Consider the following 18272-nt stretch of genomic DNA (forward strand, 5'->3'; position numbering starts at 1 on the left):
GAGGGATGAAATGGGAGTGATGTTTTTTTTTTTTTTTTTTTTGATGCTGAATAAGCTTGCTTTCTTGCATCATATGCCTCTACTAATGCTAATGCTAATGACGGCAACTCTTGCAGAGTGTGATTATATAGCTGAAAGTAACAGCTGATGCAATATTACATCATCACCTATGCGTGTCAATCTTATGTGATGCAGTCTGTAAGAAATATTGCCATATACTTACGTAATTCAGACAACAATTACAATTAAGGGGTGATGCACTTTCCTTGAACACCAGTGTGTGTGTGTGTGTGTGTGTGTGTGTGTGTGTGTGTGTGTATATATATATATATATATATATATATTTCCTCAACTATTCTGCACAGCCAATTATCAAGTTGTGCAGCAAATCAAAAAAAAAAAGAAAAAAAAAAAAAGAGAAATTGAAATTTTATGCATAGCAATGTTGCTGTGACAAATTTTTTTTTTTTTTTTTTTGGCTAAACTTTTCCAATTAAAAATATTAATATAGGAGAGTGAAATATCACTGAACAATCATACTGGAAGAACAATAAAATTCATAATGATGTAATTTTAATAGAAAAGTTTTACAGTTAACATAGCATACATTAAGTTCTTATGTGATTTCTCTTAGAAATCACATTACATGTATAGTAAAATACTATTCTGATGAAAATTTTGCTATAACAAAATTATTTACAGGTCCTAGCACTAAAAACAAGGCAATTTCCCTTCTTATTATTGCTTTATTAGCCTTACTTGAACAAAACTGCTTTTACGAAACATTCAATACAATGAATTATTCTGCAAATATATTTATGTATAGTTTATAACACAAAAAATTTCATGCAAAAAATAGAATGATAAATATGGATATCATTTGAAGAAAAAATGAAATTCATAAACGATGGGGAAAAATCACTATCACACTCCTATTATGTTATCCATATTTTTAAATGATTATGTTCAAATCCAAGACCCCCACCCCCGTGCTGTACACAATTGCAGGGTGCACCAGCACTCTTTCACCAAAAAAAAAAAAAAAAAAAAAAAAATCTGCAAATTTTGACATCATGCCTTCTATCCCTTCGTCAATGTCATTTATGAAAATGAGAAATTTACCCATCTCTGATTTTCAAGTTGATATTTAAGCAAATTGTCAGGAATTTCTTTTTCTTTGTTTTTGACTAGGATTGTAACAGAATAGCCAGAATGCTGCCAGATTCTTTTTATATGCTTAAAATAAAAGATTTAAAATTTATTTTACTTAATCTGATGGATACTTTAAAGCCATTCTTAAGCTATTATTTGATCCAATTTTACAAATTGTTTTCACGATTTCTTAGAGGCAAATGTGCAAAAGGAATTTACTGTTTGATTTGTACATATAATTACAGGAAATATAAAAATAACTCTGGATAATGCTATATATAACAATTAAATACTCTAATTAATTAGAACCTCTGATGACCTGAAACTGTGGTAAAAATAGCCCTGAAACTATTTTTATTATTATCATCATTAGCCGTATGGTGCAAGGAAGCCTGAGGCTTATGCTGCACCAGCCAAAAAAAAAATTTCTGAATTACCCTGACAGAGAGAACAAGAGTAGAAGAACAGAAGTAGAAGGGAATCATCAAGAAAGAGAAGAATGATGATATCCAGCTCAGGATCCTGGGTGTGCCAAGCCCATACTCACCAGATGTGAGCCCCTGTATGGTAAAAATAGACCTGAAACTATGGTAAAAATAGTCATTTTTACCAGAACACACCAGTTGTAAAGGTGTGTTCTGGTAATAACTAAAGTAAACTGCAATTAAACAGTAAAAGAAAGAAGAAATTTGAAATCCATAACTGAATAATTTGGAATTTTATTGCATATAATTTTTAAAATAAAACTGTCTAAAAATACCTCAGCAAATTCCACATTTGCAATATGGAATTTGCTGAAAGTCTCAGGACTGAAAGAGAAACTCACCTGAATTATTTTTTGAAGTGAACTGTTCTCTTCTTTAATTGCCTACAGAAAAAAAAAAAAAAAAAAAATCGCATGCATGCACACAGAAATACACACACACACACATATATATATATATATATATATATGGGGTCTTATGAAGACCTGTCTTTACATAATTTTGTTGTGTTTAATTAATGAAGCATAATAGAATTAAATGCAAAAAAGAATAAAGACAGCCTACAAATATATTATACACAATATTGTAGTGCAATACTTTGTACACTATTTTTGAACATTAATAAAATGCTTAATTTTACAGTTACTTCAATAGCTCATACTGAGTTTTAAAAAAACGAGTTAGCATATAATTCCCTTATTGACTTTTCTCTCTATTTGTCATTTCTGATAATTAAATTTTTTTTTTCCAGTACAAACTTCAGCCAAACTTTATGAAATAACTCTGCTTTCTATTAAACATTTTCCCACTAATGGTTTTTTCACAAAATAAACAGCTTTGGTGTAACAGCATATTCTAATTTATCTGAAATGCTGTATTTCTAAATACACAGTGTTTCATACTAATACACAGTAATGCAAGAATATCAGAACTATCATAGCACATTTAGTGCACCTCTTTCTGCCATACAGTCAAGACATAGTGCTTATTCCTGTTGATATGCAGATATAAATAGGTGATGTATGATCAAAACATTCCTGAACTGTATTAAAAAAATAGCATTGCAGTGTTCAATTTATGCATTATATTCCATTAATAATTTCTTAACACCAATTTCTTTGTTTTGCATATTTCCTAGACTGTAGATCATTACAATGTATTTGCAACATATAAGATCATTCATTTTGTGAGACATTTAGTACTAATATGTAGTACAGTTCTATGAACTGTAATATGTATTTAATTTTTAAGGTGATTTGGATTGCAGAAGTAATATCATACTGCTTATACCTCATATTAAAAATATTGGAAAATTATAACACCAATAGAGGAGGTAGCATTTGAACCAGCAACCTTTATTTTTTAAGGCAAGTACATTACCTACTACAATCCAGCAATATGAGTTAACATTTTGGTTTAACTGGTGACTATTGTTTTGTGGAGATTATAGGGATCACAGATACTGTATTAAAATAATTATCTTTCCTCCCCCCATACCTAAACTGTGTGTATAATCTTAAAAAACCAACATGTGCTGGGCCCTGAGGATGCCGGATTTATCAGGTTTTATTGTATTTTTCTCCATTTTTTTGACCATAAAATAAATGTATATATATATATATATATATATATATATATATATATATATCCAGCAACATTTCTTGGATCTCTGAAATGTTCTGATGTCTTGGTCCTTTTAGTGCGAATTTTAATCCTAGGAATAAGAATGCTTCATATTCAATTTTGTTCGTGATCAGAAATTGTTATACATTCAGGTCAATATCGATAAGTTTTCTTGAATGTCAAGAGCATATAGACTATTTTTTGTTTTGACCCCAATGGGATCACACATGAAGAATTTGTTCCCCTGAACTAACCAAGCTGTTAATCAGCATTTCTACACAGTTCAATGGCATATACTGGAGTGTATGATACAAAACATCTCAAAAATGGCATGCTACAGATTGGTTTGACCCATCACAACTCCTTTGCTTATACCAGTCTGAATGTAGAACAATTTATTATCAAGAATAACATGGCTTTTGATCCTCCATCCCTCTGTATTCTACAGACATAACCACTTATGATTTCTTCTTGTTCCCAAAACTAAACTTTGCCCAAACAGCTGGGAATTCCTGATATTTCAGAGATTTAGAGAGAAAAAAAAAAAAAAAATCACAGATCTACTGAAGGAGATTACAAAACAAGAGTACCATAAATGCTTCCATCAATAACAAAATCACTGACCTCACTCATTCACTTTATCAAGTCCTGAAGGGATTATTTTGATAGTGAAGAACAGAATATATATTAAGTCCAGAACTTGTTAATCACACTTTTATAATATGTACAAGTTTTAACAATTAAGTTCCAGGACTGAGTTAGTTTAAAGAAAACCAAAGATTAAAATTAAACAAAAAAAGTAACTACTTTGACTAGCTAAACACTCATCCATAAAGTTGTTAGAAATATCTGAACTTGCACAGCAAGTGAACTTACCACCAGTTCCTTTTTAACATTTCTTTTAATATCCTCTACATTGTGTTTTCAAACAGTGCTCTAAGAGATATTTAATGGGAGAGAAAGATGATTTACAATCCTTTGTTTGTTTTCATATATATTTTTAGAAAGAGTAGCAAATAATGTAGCTCACCATTGCATTTTTTTTTAATATGCAAAAGTTCTAGCAGAAAAGAAGACAGTCTGAAAAAACACAGTCTTCTAATTAGTACTTTCCAAAATACAACATTGCAAAATGTAGTGCAATATAAAAAACAAACATGGGTACATTTTGCTTAATAGAGGATTAAGTTCCTTGATTAAGTAAAATGTATTTAAGTAGTAAAATTTAAATATAACAGTTGTTAGAGCATAATGCAGAAATAGGGATAGTAGATTTACCTGTTTTGCATAAATAACATAACAACTGCCTAACTAAATAACAGTTAATGTAAAGTGTAATTATAAGGGAAGATTGAAACTGCATACATTTATTTATGTGAGGTGATCTGATAGAGGTGTATAAGGCCTTGAATGGTTTGAGCATGCTCAATGCCGATGGGATTCTTCCTCTTGCTCAGAATAATCACCTGAGAGGGCATAAATTCAAATTAAGGAAAGACAGATGTAGGATAGATGTGCGGAAATTTGCCTTTAGCCAGCGGGTGGTTGGTTGGTGGAACAGACTTCCATCCCTTGTTGTGGAAGTTGATAGCCTAAATAAATTTAAGGCTCAGCTGGACAGGTATTTCGAACGAATGGAGGGGTGAAATGGGGGTGGTGTTTTTTTTTTTTTTTTTTGGCTGATGCTGAATAAGCTTGCTTTCTTGCATCGTGTGCCTCTACTAATGCTAATGCTAATTTAACATGTAACCATCCCCATTAACCCTATAATCACAGTCAATCATAGTCAATGGTACTTCTGTTGTAGGTGACTAGGTTTTTAACCATGTCTATTGACATCTACAACAGTAACATTTGTATATGTGTTTTATTTATGTCCCTGTTAAATTCTGTTAATTCTGCTGCTCTGTAACATGCCTTCTTCTTTTTCAGCAAAGATGACCATTGGACTTTCCAAATATGTAAAAGCTTCTGACATGTCCTTGGTTGTTATTAATTTTGTGGGCTGCAGCATTGGCATTTCTTCACCCTTGCCTTGCATTCTTTGGTCTTCAAGTTTAAGGAGTTCTTTGGTAGTCAAATCTTCACCATGTGATTCAAGTAAGTCAACCACATCAGCCTCCTCAACATTATTCAATCCAAACTTTTTTTTAAATCTCCGCCACTATGTTTATTTGTATATTATATGCTGACTCTTCCAGTCCAAGGTAATTTAAAATTCTCTATTCACACTTGATTTCTTAACTTCCATCCATGCTGCTTCTTCCTTTCATGAGCATTTTGGATCCAAAATTATTTTTACTCAAATTTGAGTGCTGATGTATGGTAGTGAACTTTTTCAATATTTCTGGAAATAATGAAGGCATCATTAATAATGAGATTAAGGATGTCACAAACTGAATATTGGTGATAATTTTCAAGTGTTATTATAATGAAATGTCATTTAGCAAGGTATTCTTGTATTTTTTTTGAGAAAATAATTTTAAAAAATAAAGGAACACTGTATTATGTTTTCTGTCATGACTGTCTGGGAACATTTTTGTCCCTCCAAGTGACAGTGTGAGCCAAATAAGTCTGAAACCAGTCACACCAATGCCTTCAAGTTTTTTGTGAATAATGAATTCACCTACTAGTTGACATTATTTGACTAAAAATTATATTAGCTATTTTAGGCCAATTCATAGATAAACATGTCTCTAAAGAACCTAAGCCAAGCTCATTCCCTATCACTGGAGGAACAAAATCATTCCCAAAACAGTGATGACAGAAATATATAATGCAATTTTGCATTATGTTCTCAAACTATTTCAATAACTATGTTGAAATGGTACCATGCTTCTTTATTGAACTCACTAATAGGGGTTATAATTTATACGTAACAAAGGTTATGTTTTCAATTGGAAGTTTACTTCTGCACATTGCTTGGCTGCTAGTTTATATTTGATACATTGACAATTTGACACAAAGTCACTAACTGAGGCCACCTGTTGTCTGATGAATGCCTCAAATAGGTCTGAAACTGGTCACAATAATGCCTGTGAGTTTCTAATGAATAACAGATTCACCTATTAGGTGAAATTATTTCATTAAAATTAATATTAGTCACTACAGGCTGACTCGTGGATAAGCTTAGTCATTTCTAAAGAACCTAAGCCCAAGCTCTGTCACTGGAGAGAAAAAAAAAGGTCCCAGATTCTCATGACAGAAAAAAATAATGTAGTGTTGCAGTATAGTAGTAATGGCAAATGATGCAAGAAGCTAGCTTATATAGCATCAGCCAAAAAAAATTTATATCACTATAATAAATAAAAAAAAAAAAAAAATCCACACCTACACAGTTCACCCATCCATACCCTCCACATATTTGTCTAGTTCTCTCTTGAATTTATTCAACCCATCATCTACTTCCACAACAACAGATGGAAACCTGTTCCACAATCAACCACCCACTGGCTGAAGGCAAACTTCCACATATCTTCCCTGTAACCATTCTACCTCAACTTGAATTTATGCCCCCTCGTGTGTAGTCTTAGCAAGTGGAAGAATACCATTAACATTCAGCTTACTAATCCATTCAAAGCTTTAAACACCTCAGTCAGATCTCCCCAAAGGTACCTAGACTCAAGATGCTGCAATTTGCAGAACTGAAGCCTTTCTAGGTAAGAGCATCCATTTGTTCCCTTCATCAATCTTGTTGCCATTCTCTTCACAGGTCAGCAGATCTACTTCCTTCTTAAAGAGAGGCCCTATAAAGTATAGATTACTCAAGGTGCAGCTTAACCATTTTTTTCCAGTTATTTTCTCATTCAACTAATTTCAATACGTGTTAAAATAGTACCACACTTCTTTACTAAAGCATTTTTACTTTAACGAGTCATCGCAATTCCATAAAAGAAACAAATTCTATAAATTTAGTGAGTCACTGTTTCTATCACTATAATAAATAAATAAATAAATATTTTTAATTGCAGAGATAATGTAAACACACCCTTCGTGGCCAGTTTGGCCAGGGATTTCACAAAACTGCTTCTTCTAGATAAGAATACGCATTACATTTACTCTGATTATAAGAAATAATCTTTTAAATAGATTCATTCATGAAATACAATTAAAATAAACAAATTACTTTGAGCTCCTCCTGTAATGATTCCACTTTTGTTTTGTTGAGCAGGATTATCTAAAAATAAAGAAATCTAAAAATTAAATTACAAATAATAGTTTAATCTTAAAACTTATTGCAAACTTTAAGTAAACTTAAAACTTATTGCAGAATTACAAAATTAATGAAATATTTAATGTTTTTTGCATTTTCGAAATCATTGACATCAGAGCAGATAATCATTGTGTCTGTTCAAAATGTATTTTCATTGTTTAGTTTTGACTTATTTTTCTCTTTAAAAAGTTGAATGTTCAAATAATGGAATATACAAGCATACATTTTGTGCATAGTTTCTGCAAAGAGAATTACTGTCAATTTTCTAAGAGAAGGCATCTTAATTTTATTATTTTTAGTAGTGTCCATCAAGAGCTTCAAGAAATGGGTGGGCATCAGTCACATATTATCAAAATATAATGGTCTTCGATATAGCCCTTTTGAGTAACCCTCAAAAGGGCTATATTTATTCTGAACCCACCATGCTTAATCTTATCTTGGTGATGTTAAGCTTTGTGTCCACTTCTGTTACTAGTTTGTTTATGCCCTTGTCAATAAACAAAACTTTCAAAGTGATGTTATGAATGGATGAGGAGCAGTTCAAGAGGAATGGGCTAATAACATAAAAAAATTCATATGCTTTACTGTTTTCGATCATGATCATGGGGATCTTTCTGCTTCAACTAAAGACCAAGGTTGAGCATTTGACCATAGGTTGGTGAGGTATCATTTTTAACTTAAAGACTATTCCACTGATTTCTACTGAACACCTGCCATGAATTCTGTAACCAGAAATGTGGTTCCAGTATGATAGAACAGCTCTGCAATATGAAAGGCAGTGAAGCCTAGGCTACATGAAAATATCTCTCAGTAATGGACTGATTTTATGCTCGATCCACTGCAACAAGGGACCAATTATGCAACTACTCCATACTCCCTATCTAAATTGATCAGATTTTTATCTGCTTTACACCTGGCATACACGAGGGGTACTAACTCTGGACTAGTTACTTCAACGTTATCAGAATGATCAATCATTACTATGTCTTAGGTGATATAATAGTATACCACTGTAGTTGCAATACATGCGGGAATCACTTATTTGCTGGCATTAGGTATGAACTGAGTTAACAATAGACAACAACCACTTCATTTTTCTTTGGAAAAACTGAAATAAATTACTAAAGAAATGTAATAAATAAAAGAAAGAATGTTTAACTGCTTCTTGTCTGAGTGGTAAAATTTCAGGGAACCTGATTTCAGCAAAAAGTTTTGAAATTGCACCATATGCAGGGATTTTTAATTTCTTGACACCAAGCCATATATGTACTATTAAATATTAATTTTTTAATTCACCTTTAGCTTTCTCAACATTTGTTAATATGAATTATAATTTTTAAAATTCCATTGACTTACCTGTTGTTGAGTTTCTTGTTTTTTTATGAGATACAGTAAAGCTTCTGGATGCTGATCAAGAGATCTCTCGTGAATCCTCAGATGTTGAGTAGTACCCTGAAAGGAGAATTATTACTAACATGTATAAATAAATTGAAAGTTGAAAAAGAGAAAACCCACTAAATAAATTTAATTTCATAATTATTTTAAGTAACTTATAATAATTTACAAAAACATAAACAAAGATCTGGTGTAGAGAAGTTCTGATTGAGATTCAAAAAGCAGTAGGTGAGGTTGGAGTCAGCTGGACAGAGGGACTTCAATTTAATCTGGATAAATAAAATTATAACAAATGACTGTACCAATGGCAATAAACCCAATTTAAAAAAAAAAGATAAAAAATTAAAAAGGAAATGCCAAAGCTACAAAGGAATTATTACCTTACTATGGAAAGGGTGCCAACTGTCTTTAAAAGTTTAACTTATTTTCTAGAGTAACTCTATATTCCTAGTTACTATACTTAGTTTAAATTTTAACTTAGATAGAGATTTTGTGGGTTATTACTTAGTATCGGTAAGGATATCCAATCCATGTGTTTTAAAAATTTTACAGAGCTGGCGAACGGGAAGTTTTTTAGCTATATTTAGCCGCTTTATAGACTAACTGTTATATTAAATTATTTTCTATAAATAGCTTATAGACCTAGTCAAGATCCTTTGTTTATTCTGAATTGAGACTAGCAATTGAAAATTGCAAGAATATTTGCTGATGCTATCGAGGCAGTGTTAGTTGGGTCGGAAAACAGCTAGCTTGGAGGGATACAAGGACAAATAGATTAACAGTAGCCACTGGCAGAGATGAAAGTGATTCTTGCACTGCTCCTATTGGAACGAGCAGCAGCCTGGAAAACAAGATGCAGGGTATTTCAGAGACTGCTGGGAGTCATAGCGGTACAAGTAAACACATGGGTTGTGTTAGGGTAGCTAAGAATAGGAACAGGCGCATGTATACTTGCATGTACACCAATGCTAGGAGTTTGGTAAATAAATTAGATGAATTTGAGGTATTACTCAGAACATCAAAGGCAGATATTTTTGGGATATCAGAGACATGGTGTCACACAGATATAAGGAATGCAGAACTGGAATTTGGGGAGTACAATGTGTACAGGAAGGATAGACAGGATAGGAAGGGAGGAGGGGTTATGCTATTAGTTAAGAAACACATAAAATCCAAGGAAGTGAAGCCAGTCGACATTACTGGACAGTGCAGTGTCGAGTCAGTTTGTTGTGACATAAGTATTGGGAGATCAAAATTAAGAGTAGGAGTGCATTATAGGCCTAATGACTCTGATGAGTATAATAAGAAACTGTACAGGGAAATAGAGTGGGCCAGTAAATCAGAGAGCCTTATAATGGGGGATTTTAATTTCCCAGATATTGACTGGAATTTGTGGGTTGGTCACTCACACACTAGCAAGGCTTTTGTGGATTTATTGGATGATTGTTTTCTACATCAGCATGTTCGGGAGGCAACTAGAGGGAGTAATACTCTTGATCTGATTATCAGTAGTGATTCTTCATGCATTAAGAATCTGCAGATAAAGGAACCACTAGGTGGCAGTGATCACAATGTGCTGAAGTGGGATTTTACTCAAAGAGGTAACTACCATCAGGGGTAAAAGGAAGGATTTTTGCTTTCGTAAAGGTGACTGCGGTGGTCTGAGACAGTATTTAAATTCTATACGGTGGGACCAACTGATGATGTTACCAACAGCAAATTCAAAACGGGAAGCATTCAAAGAATTTATCTTGGAAGCTACTAGGCTTTACATACCAACTAAGAAATATTGTTCAAGGTTTAGGCCTAAATGGATGTCAGATGAACTAATGAGACATGTGGCAGAGAAGAAAAATGCATGGGATACATATAAATTAATGGGTGATATGGAAGCCTATGACAGATATAAGCTGGTCTCTAACCAAGTCACAATTAGGCAGGCAAAGGCAATTATGAGAAATCCTTGGCAAAGGATGCAAAGAAAAACAACAAAGAGTTTTTTACCTATGTAAACTCTAGAAGGAAAGGGATGAATCAGATTGGTCCACTGGATATTGATGGTTCAACTGTTGATCATCCTGCTCAGTTGGCTAACAAACTAAATGAGTATTTTGCATCTACATTCACCCAAGAGGAGTTATTCAGGGAGGAGAATGCCAGAGGTGAGTTAAACTCTGGCAGTGAGCTAGACGATTTTGTAATAACTGAGAGGAAAGTGGAGGAAAAATTGTTGAAGATAAACATAAAAAAGGCACCTGAGGTGGACAGGATCTATCCAGTTATATTAAAGGAGGCAGCAAAGGAAGTAAGCAAACCCTTAGCCATAATTATGAGAGCTTCTTTGGACTCAGGGGAGGTACCCATGGACTGGAGATGTGCAAATCTGACCCCCAATTCAAAAAGGAGAATCAACGGGCAACACAAGTAATTATAGACCTGTTAGTTTAACTTCTATTCCAGGAAAATTAATGGAGGCACTGGTTAAAGAAGCACTGCAGGATCAACTAGACAAGACTTCAGTTATAGCTTGGACACAGCATGGTTTTGTTAAGGGAAAGTCTTGCCTGACCAATTTGATTGGCTACTATGATGTGGTTACAAAGGAACTGGATGCAAAGAATAACTTTGATATCATATATTTGGATCTTAGAAATGCTTTTGATACTGTTGCACATAGAAGACTGCTGCACAAATTGGAGAAGTGTGTCACTGAAGGCAAATTGCTGCTATGGATCAAGGGATGGTTGAGTGGGAGAAGACAGAGAGTGGTAATCAATGGACACTGCTTTTCGTGGACTAATGTTATTAGTGGAATCCCTCAGGGTTCAGTATTGGGTCCATTGTTGTTTTCTGTATTTATAAATGATATTGATGATGGTATATCAAGCTTAATGTCCAAGTTTGCAGAAGATACAAAGGTTGGCAGGGTTGTTAAGGACACTAATGACAGTACGCTGCTGCAACAGGATCTAGAAAAGTTGAGCAGATGGGCTGAGAGGTGGCAAATGAAGTTTAACATTGACAAATGTAAAGTACTACATATGGGAAGCAGCAACCCCAGAGTGACGAATCAACTCTGTGGTACTACACTGACAGTGGTAGAGAACGAAAAGGACCTGGGGGTAATTGTGCAGGCAGATATAAAGTTTTCTGAGCAGTGCAGACGGTCTGCAAGAGTAGCTCATAGTGTCTTGTCAATGATATACAGGAATTTTTCTAGCAGGGATAAGGAGGTGATTGCCACCTTGTATAAGGCAATGGTCAGGCCAAACCTTGAGTACTGTATACAGGTCTGGAGGCCTCATTTTAAGAAGGATGTAGAGCTGTTGGAACGAGTACAGAGAAGGGCAACAAGTACATTAATGAATGGAACAAAGGGTTGCTCTTAAGATGAAAGGCTTAAATTTTGCAAATTACAGTGTTTGGAAACTAGGCACCTGTGAGGTGATCTGATTGAGGTGCATAAAGCGTTGAATGGTTTGAGCATGCTCAATGCTGATGGAATTCTTCCTCTTGCTCAGAATAATCATCTGAGAGGGCATAAATTGAAATTGAGGAAAGACAGATGTAGAATAGATTGTGTGGAAGTTTGCCTTTAGCCAGCGGGTAGTTGGTTGAGGGAAGACTTCCATCCTTTGTTGTGGAAGTTGATAGCCTAAATAAATTTAAGGCTGAGCTGGACAGGTACTTGGAACAAATGGATTGGTGAAATGGGAGCAGGGTTTTTTTTTTTTTTTTTTGGCTGATGCCTGTATATGCTTGCTTTCTTGCATCATATGCCTCTACTAATGCTAATGCTAAGTTCCAGCCGTGAATTACAAGCTTCATAAGTGTTTTGCCATTTTATTTTCTTAATTGTCATATTATATTATACTTTATAAGTAGCTTTATGGTTCTAGTTGTGCTCATTATTTTTTTATTTTTAATTTTACATCTTCCTTGGCTAGAACAGGCATGATCTAGCCAAGGAAGATGTGCTAGGTGCAGAGAGTGTCAATAAATTAGGTGCCAACTCAGTGTTCTGATAGGTGCTTATGAGAGTTTGAGGAGATGGGTAGATGCCTTTGAAGGTATTAAAATGAGGTACCCATCAAGCTCTCGCCCCACTCAATGCCAGAGCTCACTCTGGTGCATCAGGCAACATAGTGGCAATCCCCAAGGCAGAATGTGCTGGTCCCACAGGAGTTAGTTATTGTCAGTGACTCTACTGTCAGGGAGACAGGTAATATACTGTGTAAAAGGATAGGTGGAGTAGGACTAGGGTATGTCTGCCAGGGGCAAAAGTTGATGATGCTGTAGAGCAGATATCTTTTAAGGGCACAAAGGGTGATACTGCTGTAATTGTGACATTAAGAGCAGGAGATCTGCAGACTTACTTAACAAGTACAGGTCAATGTTCAAAAATAGTAGTGAGTTACATTTGAAAGTGTCTGGAATTCTGCCCAGACACGATAGAAGGGAGTACATGATGAAAGCCTTCTCAATTAATTCAGGCCTTGGAGAAATCGTGCAATCTCATTTTCTCAGCATGGTCTGCAGGGCCGTGCCGTGCTATGATACAGAGAGGCGGCCACATCAGGCGGCACCGTAAGGGGGCGGCATAAGCAGTGAAATCAAAATAGTTTGAACCATTCAATAATTGAAAATCTTTACGCAACGCTTTTCTATATTGGTCTATGTTATTCTGATATTGATGTATACGATTTATGATTTATCGCGTGCCTCTGCCTAAGCGCATTAGGTACCCTTTGATTTCGGTTTCTGGTGTAGGTGCATTGTTGGCGAGCGCTCGCCGAAAGACTTTTGATCTGACAGCGCGAAGCTATTATTTTTGTTTGTAATATACTGCGCGGCCACTCCTAAAAGCTGAGGCGGCAATTATCACAAAAGACAATTGCACGTGTTACGTGTTGATAGTTCTGCTTTAAGCTTACAATTATTGACAATATTTGATTTTAATGTTAGTTTGTCTCGAGAAGTGGCAAGTGGCTGCGCTGTGTTTAAATCAGTAAATCAGATATATAATATATCTGTATCAGTATAATATTTTTGCATTTAAACTAATTCAGTTTTTGTGTTTAAAAAGTAGATCAGGTAAGAGAATTATTGTTTTTTACAGCACTTATAGTTACTTATTATCATTGAAAATGATTATGTTATGACAATAGGGACTCAAAATTAAAAAGTAGCATTTGCATGGACTGGGTATATCTCAGGTGTGGAACGTGTGCCTGTGTGTGATAGATAGAGTTATTTAGGTAATATTGGGCTACTTTTGCATTCTGTGTGTGATAGAGAGAGAGTTGCTTAGGAAATATTTGTATTTGCCTACTTTTGCGTTCGTTATTTATTGCTCTATTTTTACCAAATTCATATATGTTGAAGTGGAGACAATACAATAACAAGTTAAAGAAAGGGATATGTCAAAACGGCTGCTAGCTGTCAATTTGACAGATATTCGTTATCTATTTATTATGTTCTGTTACCTACAAATCTTACTAGCTTTGCAACTCATTTTTATCGTTATTTTATCTACCCTATTTTAATAGCATGATAAGCATCATCATATTTAATCATTTTCAATGACCCCCCCCCCCTGCTTATCATCATCAAATGTGATGATGATAAGCATCATCACATTTAATCATCTTTGCGAAGGACTGTGAATTTTTATTTAATATTATTATTACAGTATGGAACAGAAAAGGAAAAAATTGTCTGGAAGTCAATATAAAAAGAAACGCTTAAAGAAAGAAGAACAAGGAAGAAAGCTAAGCTATGTTATGAAGGAATTCTTAGTACAAAAGTCCTGTTTAGATGAGCCGTCCACATCAACAGCGACTGCTTTGGATTTGGCAAATAAAAACTCAGTGCCGCCCCAATCACTTCCAGAAGAAGTTGTTGAAGAGAGCCAAAAAATAACACCATCAGAAGTTCATCAAGAGCTGGGTAGCAGTAGCAGTGGCAGCCAGAGATATTAAACGAAATTCCTTCTGATCCTGCATTATGGAATGCTTTCTGCATGTCATCTGAAACTCGTCAAATACTGGTTGAGAGAGGTCCACATCAAATTAAAGAATTCGAGTTTCCTATTAATAAAAAAAGGCGTAGATTTTCGCCCTCGCATTATTTGAAAGTGTTGAGCAATGGTGAAGTCGTTGAAAGAAGTTGGTTGATTTACTCTGTTACAAATGATGCCGTTCTTTGCTTTTGTTGTATGTTATTTGATAATTCGTCTGCTATTAGTGACTGGCCCAAAAAAGGCTATTCTGACTGGGGAAATCTTATAAGAGCCCTCACAATGCACGAAAAGTCTGTAAATCACAGAAATGCTTTTAGAGCATGGAAAGAATTGGACGTTCGATTAAAGCAGAAAAAAACTATTGATGCTGAATATCAACGAATTATGGATATGGAAATTCAGCATTGGAGAGGAGTTCTAAAAAGAATTATGTCACTAATTAGACTACTGGCCTCACAATGCTTAGCTTTTTGTGGAACAACTGAACATTTGTTTCAGCCTAATAACAGAAACTTCCTAAAGTTGGTAGAATTGCTTTCTGAGTTTGATCCAGTTATGGAAGAACATATCAGGAAAGTTCAACGCAAGTCTGATAAATGGTCTGTGACTTATCTAAGCAATAATATACAAGATGAATTGATAAATTTGTTGGGAAATGTAATTTTAAGCAAAACTGTCGAAATAACAAAAATCGCTAAATATTTTTCGATAATCGCCGATTCCAAAAATATCCAAGGGCGTTTTATGTGCCCTGCGCATGTCATTCTTTAAACCTAGTTGTGAATGATGCAGCGTCTTCTTCTACAGAAACAACAACTTTTTTTTTCTATTGTACAAGAACTTTACACTTTTTTTCTGGTTCTACAAAGCATTGGGAAGTGCTAAAAAAATGTTTCACAATTAACTCTAAAACCATGGAGTGCTACTAGGTGGTCAAGCAGAGTAGATGCGTTAAAACCTTTACGATTTCAACTTTGCGAAATCTATGATGCATTATTCCAAATAATAGAAGACGTCAACAGAGATGCACAAACTAAAGTTAAAGCAAGAGGGTTAGTAAAAATTATTAAAAATTACAAGTTTATAGGCAGTGTAATTCTTTGGCATGATATTTTATTTGAAATAAATTCAGTCTCGAAGCTATTGCAGTCTGTAACTATAAATTTGTCAGATTGGGTAAGGATGTTATCAGAAACCATACAAAAAGTGAAAAGTTATAGACAATCTGGATATGATCAGATGAAAATTGCTGCTAACGAGATTGCAGAGAATCTTGAATGCAGTACAGAATTTCCTGCCGAAACTGAAGTTAGAGCCAGAAGGAAAAAGCGTCAATTTGACTATGAAGAAGCTGTTGATGAACCCTTAACAGAGGAGAATAAATTTAAAATAAACTTTTTCAATTATATTCTGGACATTACCCTTAATTCTCTGAATGAACGATTCACGCTTCTGGAAACCCATAGCAAAAATTTTCAGTTTTTATATGACATTTTAAAACTCAAGGATATGGATGACAAAACGCTAGAAAATTATTTTACCAGTCTCCAGTTACTACTTTCGGTCGAAAATGAATCAGATATAAATGCAAATGATCTTCAAGAAGAATTACGTGATGTATCCCGAATGCTAACATATTCTATGAAACCTTTGGATGTTTTAAATTATTTGTGCCAAAATAACTTAATTACTTTGTATCCGAATACTGTTGTAGCTCTGAGAATTTTATTAACACTCCCTGTCTCTGTAGCTAGTGGGGAAAGAAGTTTTTCCAAATTAAAATTAATAAAACACTACTTAAGAAGTTCAATAAGCCAAACAAAACTTAGAAATCTGTCATTAATTTCTATTGAATCTACATTGGCTGCCACTCTAGACTACACATCCCTAATTAACGAATTTGCTAAAGTTAAAGTTAGAAGGGTAAAACTGTAGTAGATTGTTGTAGTTGATATCATTATTTTAAAGTAGTTTATATTTTCAAAATAAAAATAGTATTTGTACATTTTGTGCAGTTTTTTTTTTAAAATCACAATCGAAGGTTATTTTAAAGAAAAAACATTTAAGGGCGGCATTTCGAAGACTTGCATCATACTGAGAAAATCTACCACACGGCCCTGGTGGTCTGTGCTTGTTAACACGAATGTTTCTCAGCATGGTCTATGCTTGTTAATAGGAGAGACTTCTTCTACATGGATGGGATATACTTAAATAGAAGGGGTGCAAGAATATTTGCTGATGTGATTGAGGTAGTGTTAGGTGGGTCGGAAAACTGCTAGCTTATGAGTATTCACAGACTAAAAGGTTAGCAGTAGCCACAGGCACAGGTGAAAGTGATTCATGCACTGCTTCTATTAGAATAGAGGATGGGGTGCTGGGGTTTTCAGGGAATAGTGGGGGTCATCATGGAACAAATAAATACATGGGCTGTGTTAGGGTAACTAAGATTAAGAATAAGTGTGTGTATACTTGCATGTACACCAAGGAGATGGGTAGATGCCTTTGAAGGTATTAAAATGAGGTACCCATCGAGCTCTCAGCTGCCCAACTAAATGCCAACTAGGTGTATAGTAAATAAATTTGATGGACTTGAAGTGCTGGTCAAGACATCAAAGGCTGGGATATAAGAAATGTAGTGTCACACACACACATATAAGCAGTTCAAAAATTGGAATTTGGGGTGTACAATGTGTACAGGAAGGACAGGCAGGATAGGAAGGGAGGAGGGGTATGCTGTTAATTAAGAAACACATAAAATCTAAGGAAGTGCATCGAGTTGACAGAGATGGTCAGTGCAATGTTGCATCAGTTTGGTGTAACTAAGCACTGGGAAAGCAAAATTAAGAGTAGGAGTGTGTTATGGGCTTAATGACTCTGTGAGTACAACAAGCAACTATACAGAGAAATAAAGTGGGCCAGTAAATCAGATTGTCTAATAATGGGGGATTTTAACTTCCCAGATGTTGGGTTGGTCACTCGCACACCAGAAAGACTCTTGTGCATTTACTGGATGATTGTTTTCTACAGCAACACGTTAGAGAGGCAACCAGAGAGAGAGAGTAATACTCTTGATCTGGTTATCAGCAGTGATTATTCATGCATTAAGAATTTGCAGATAAAGGAACCACTAGATGGTAGTGATCACAGTGTACTGATGTGGGATTTACTCAGAGATGTAACTACCATCAAGGGTAAAGGGAAGGGTTTTTGCTTTCACAGAGGTAACTACAGTGGTCTCAGACAGTTTTTAAATTCTGTACAGTGGGACCAACTGATGATGTTATCAACAGCAAATTCAAAATGGGAAGTATTCATGGAAACTACTAGGCTATTCATACTGATTAAGAAATACTGTTCAAGATTTAGGCCTAAATGGGTGTCA

General features: G+C 34.7%; 2 protein-coding genes and 1 long non-coding RNA gene across 3 annotated transcripts; 2 read left to right on the forward strand and 1 right to left on the reverse strand.

The window, feature by feature from the left end:
* Nucleotides 1-1977: 1977 nt before the first annotated feature.
* LOC150079969 (uncharacterized) lies at nt 1978-8899 on the reverse strand. Its single transcript, XR_016547508.1, has 3 exons — nt 8830-8899; nt 7387-7437; nt 1978-2020 (listed from the first exon to the last, which is right to left on the reverse strand). It is a non-coding gene; the product is annotated as an uncharacterized LOC150079969 (long non-coding RNA).
* Nucleotides 8900-14890: 5991 nt separating this feature from the next.
* Nucleotides 14891-15661, forward strand: LOC150079970 (zinc finger MYM-type protein 5-like). The gene has a single exon (XM_090383296.1). The coding sequence runs from the start codon at nt 14891-14893 to the stop codon at nt 15659-15661; it is 771 nt and encodes a 256-aa protein (XP_090239422.1).
* Nucleotides 15662-16072: 411 nt separating this feature from the next.
* On the forward strand, nt 16073-16825 carry LOC150079971 (uncharacterized). The gene has a single exon (XM_090383297.1). It carries the CDS (start codon nt 16073-16075, stop codon nt 16823-16825), a length of 753 nt encoding a protein of 250 aa, XP_090239423.1.
* Nucleotides 16826-18272: the final 1447 nt, after the last annotated feature.

The sequence above is a fragment of the Mastigoproctus giganteus genome, chromosome 10, assembly GCF_048544385.1.
Source record: "Mastigoproctus giganteus isolate SK-2022 chromosome 10, ASM4854438v1, whole genome shotgun sequence".
Classification (NCBI taxonomy): domain Eukaryota; kingdom Metazoa; phylum Arthropoda; class Arachnida; order Uropygi; family Thelyphonidae; genus Mastigoproctus; species Mastigoproctus giganteus.

Coding starts and splice junctions, on each gene's coding strand:
- LOC150079970 (XM_090383296.1), top strand. CDS start 14,891: ATGTCATCTGAAACTCGTCAAATACTGGTTGAGAGAGGTCCACATCAA.
- LOC150079971 (XM_090383297.1), top strand. CDS start 16,073: ATGTTATCAGAAACCATACAAAAAGTGAAAAGTTATAGACAATCTGGA.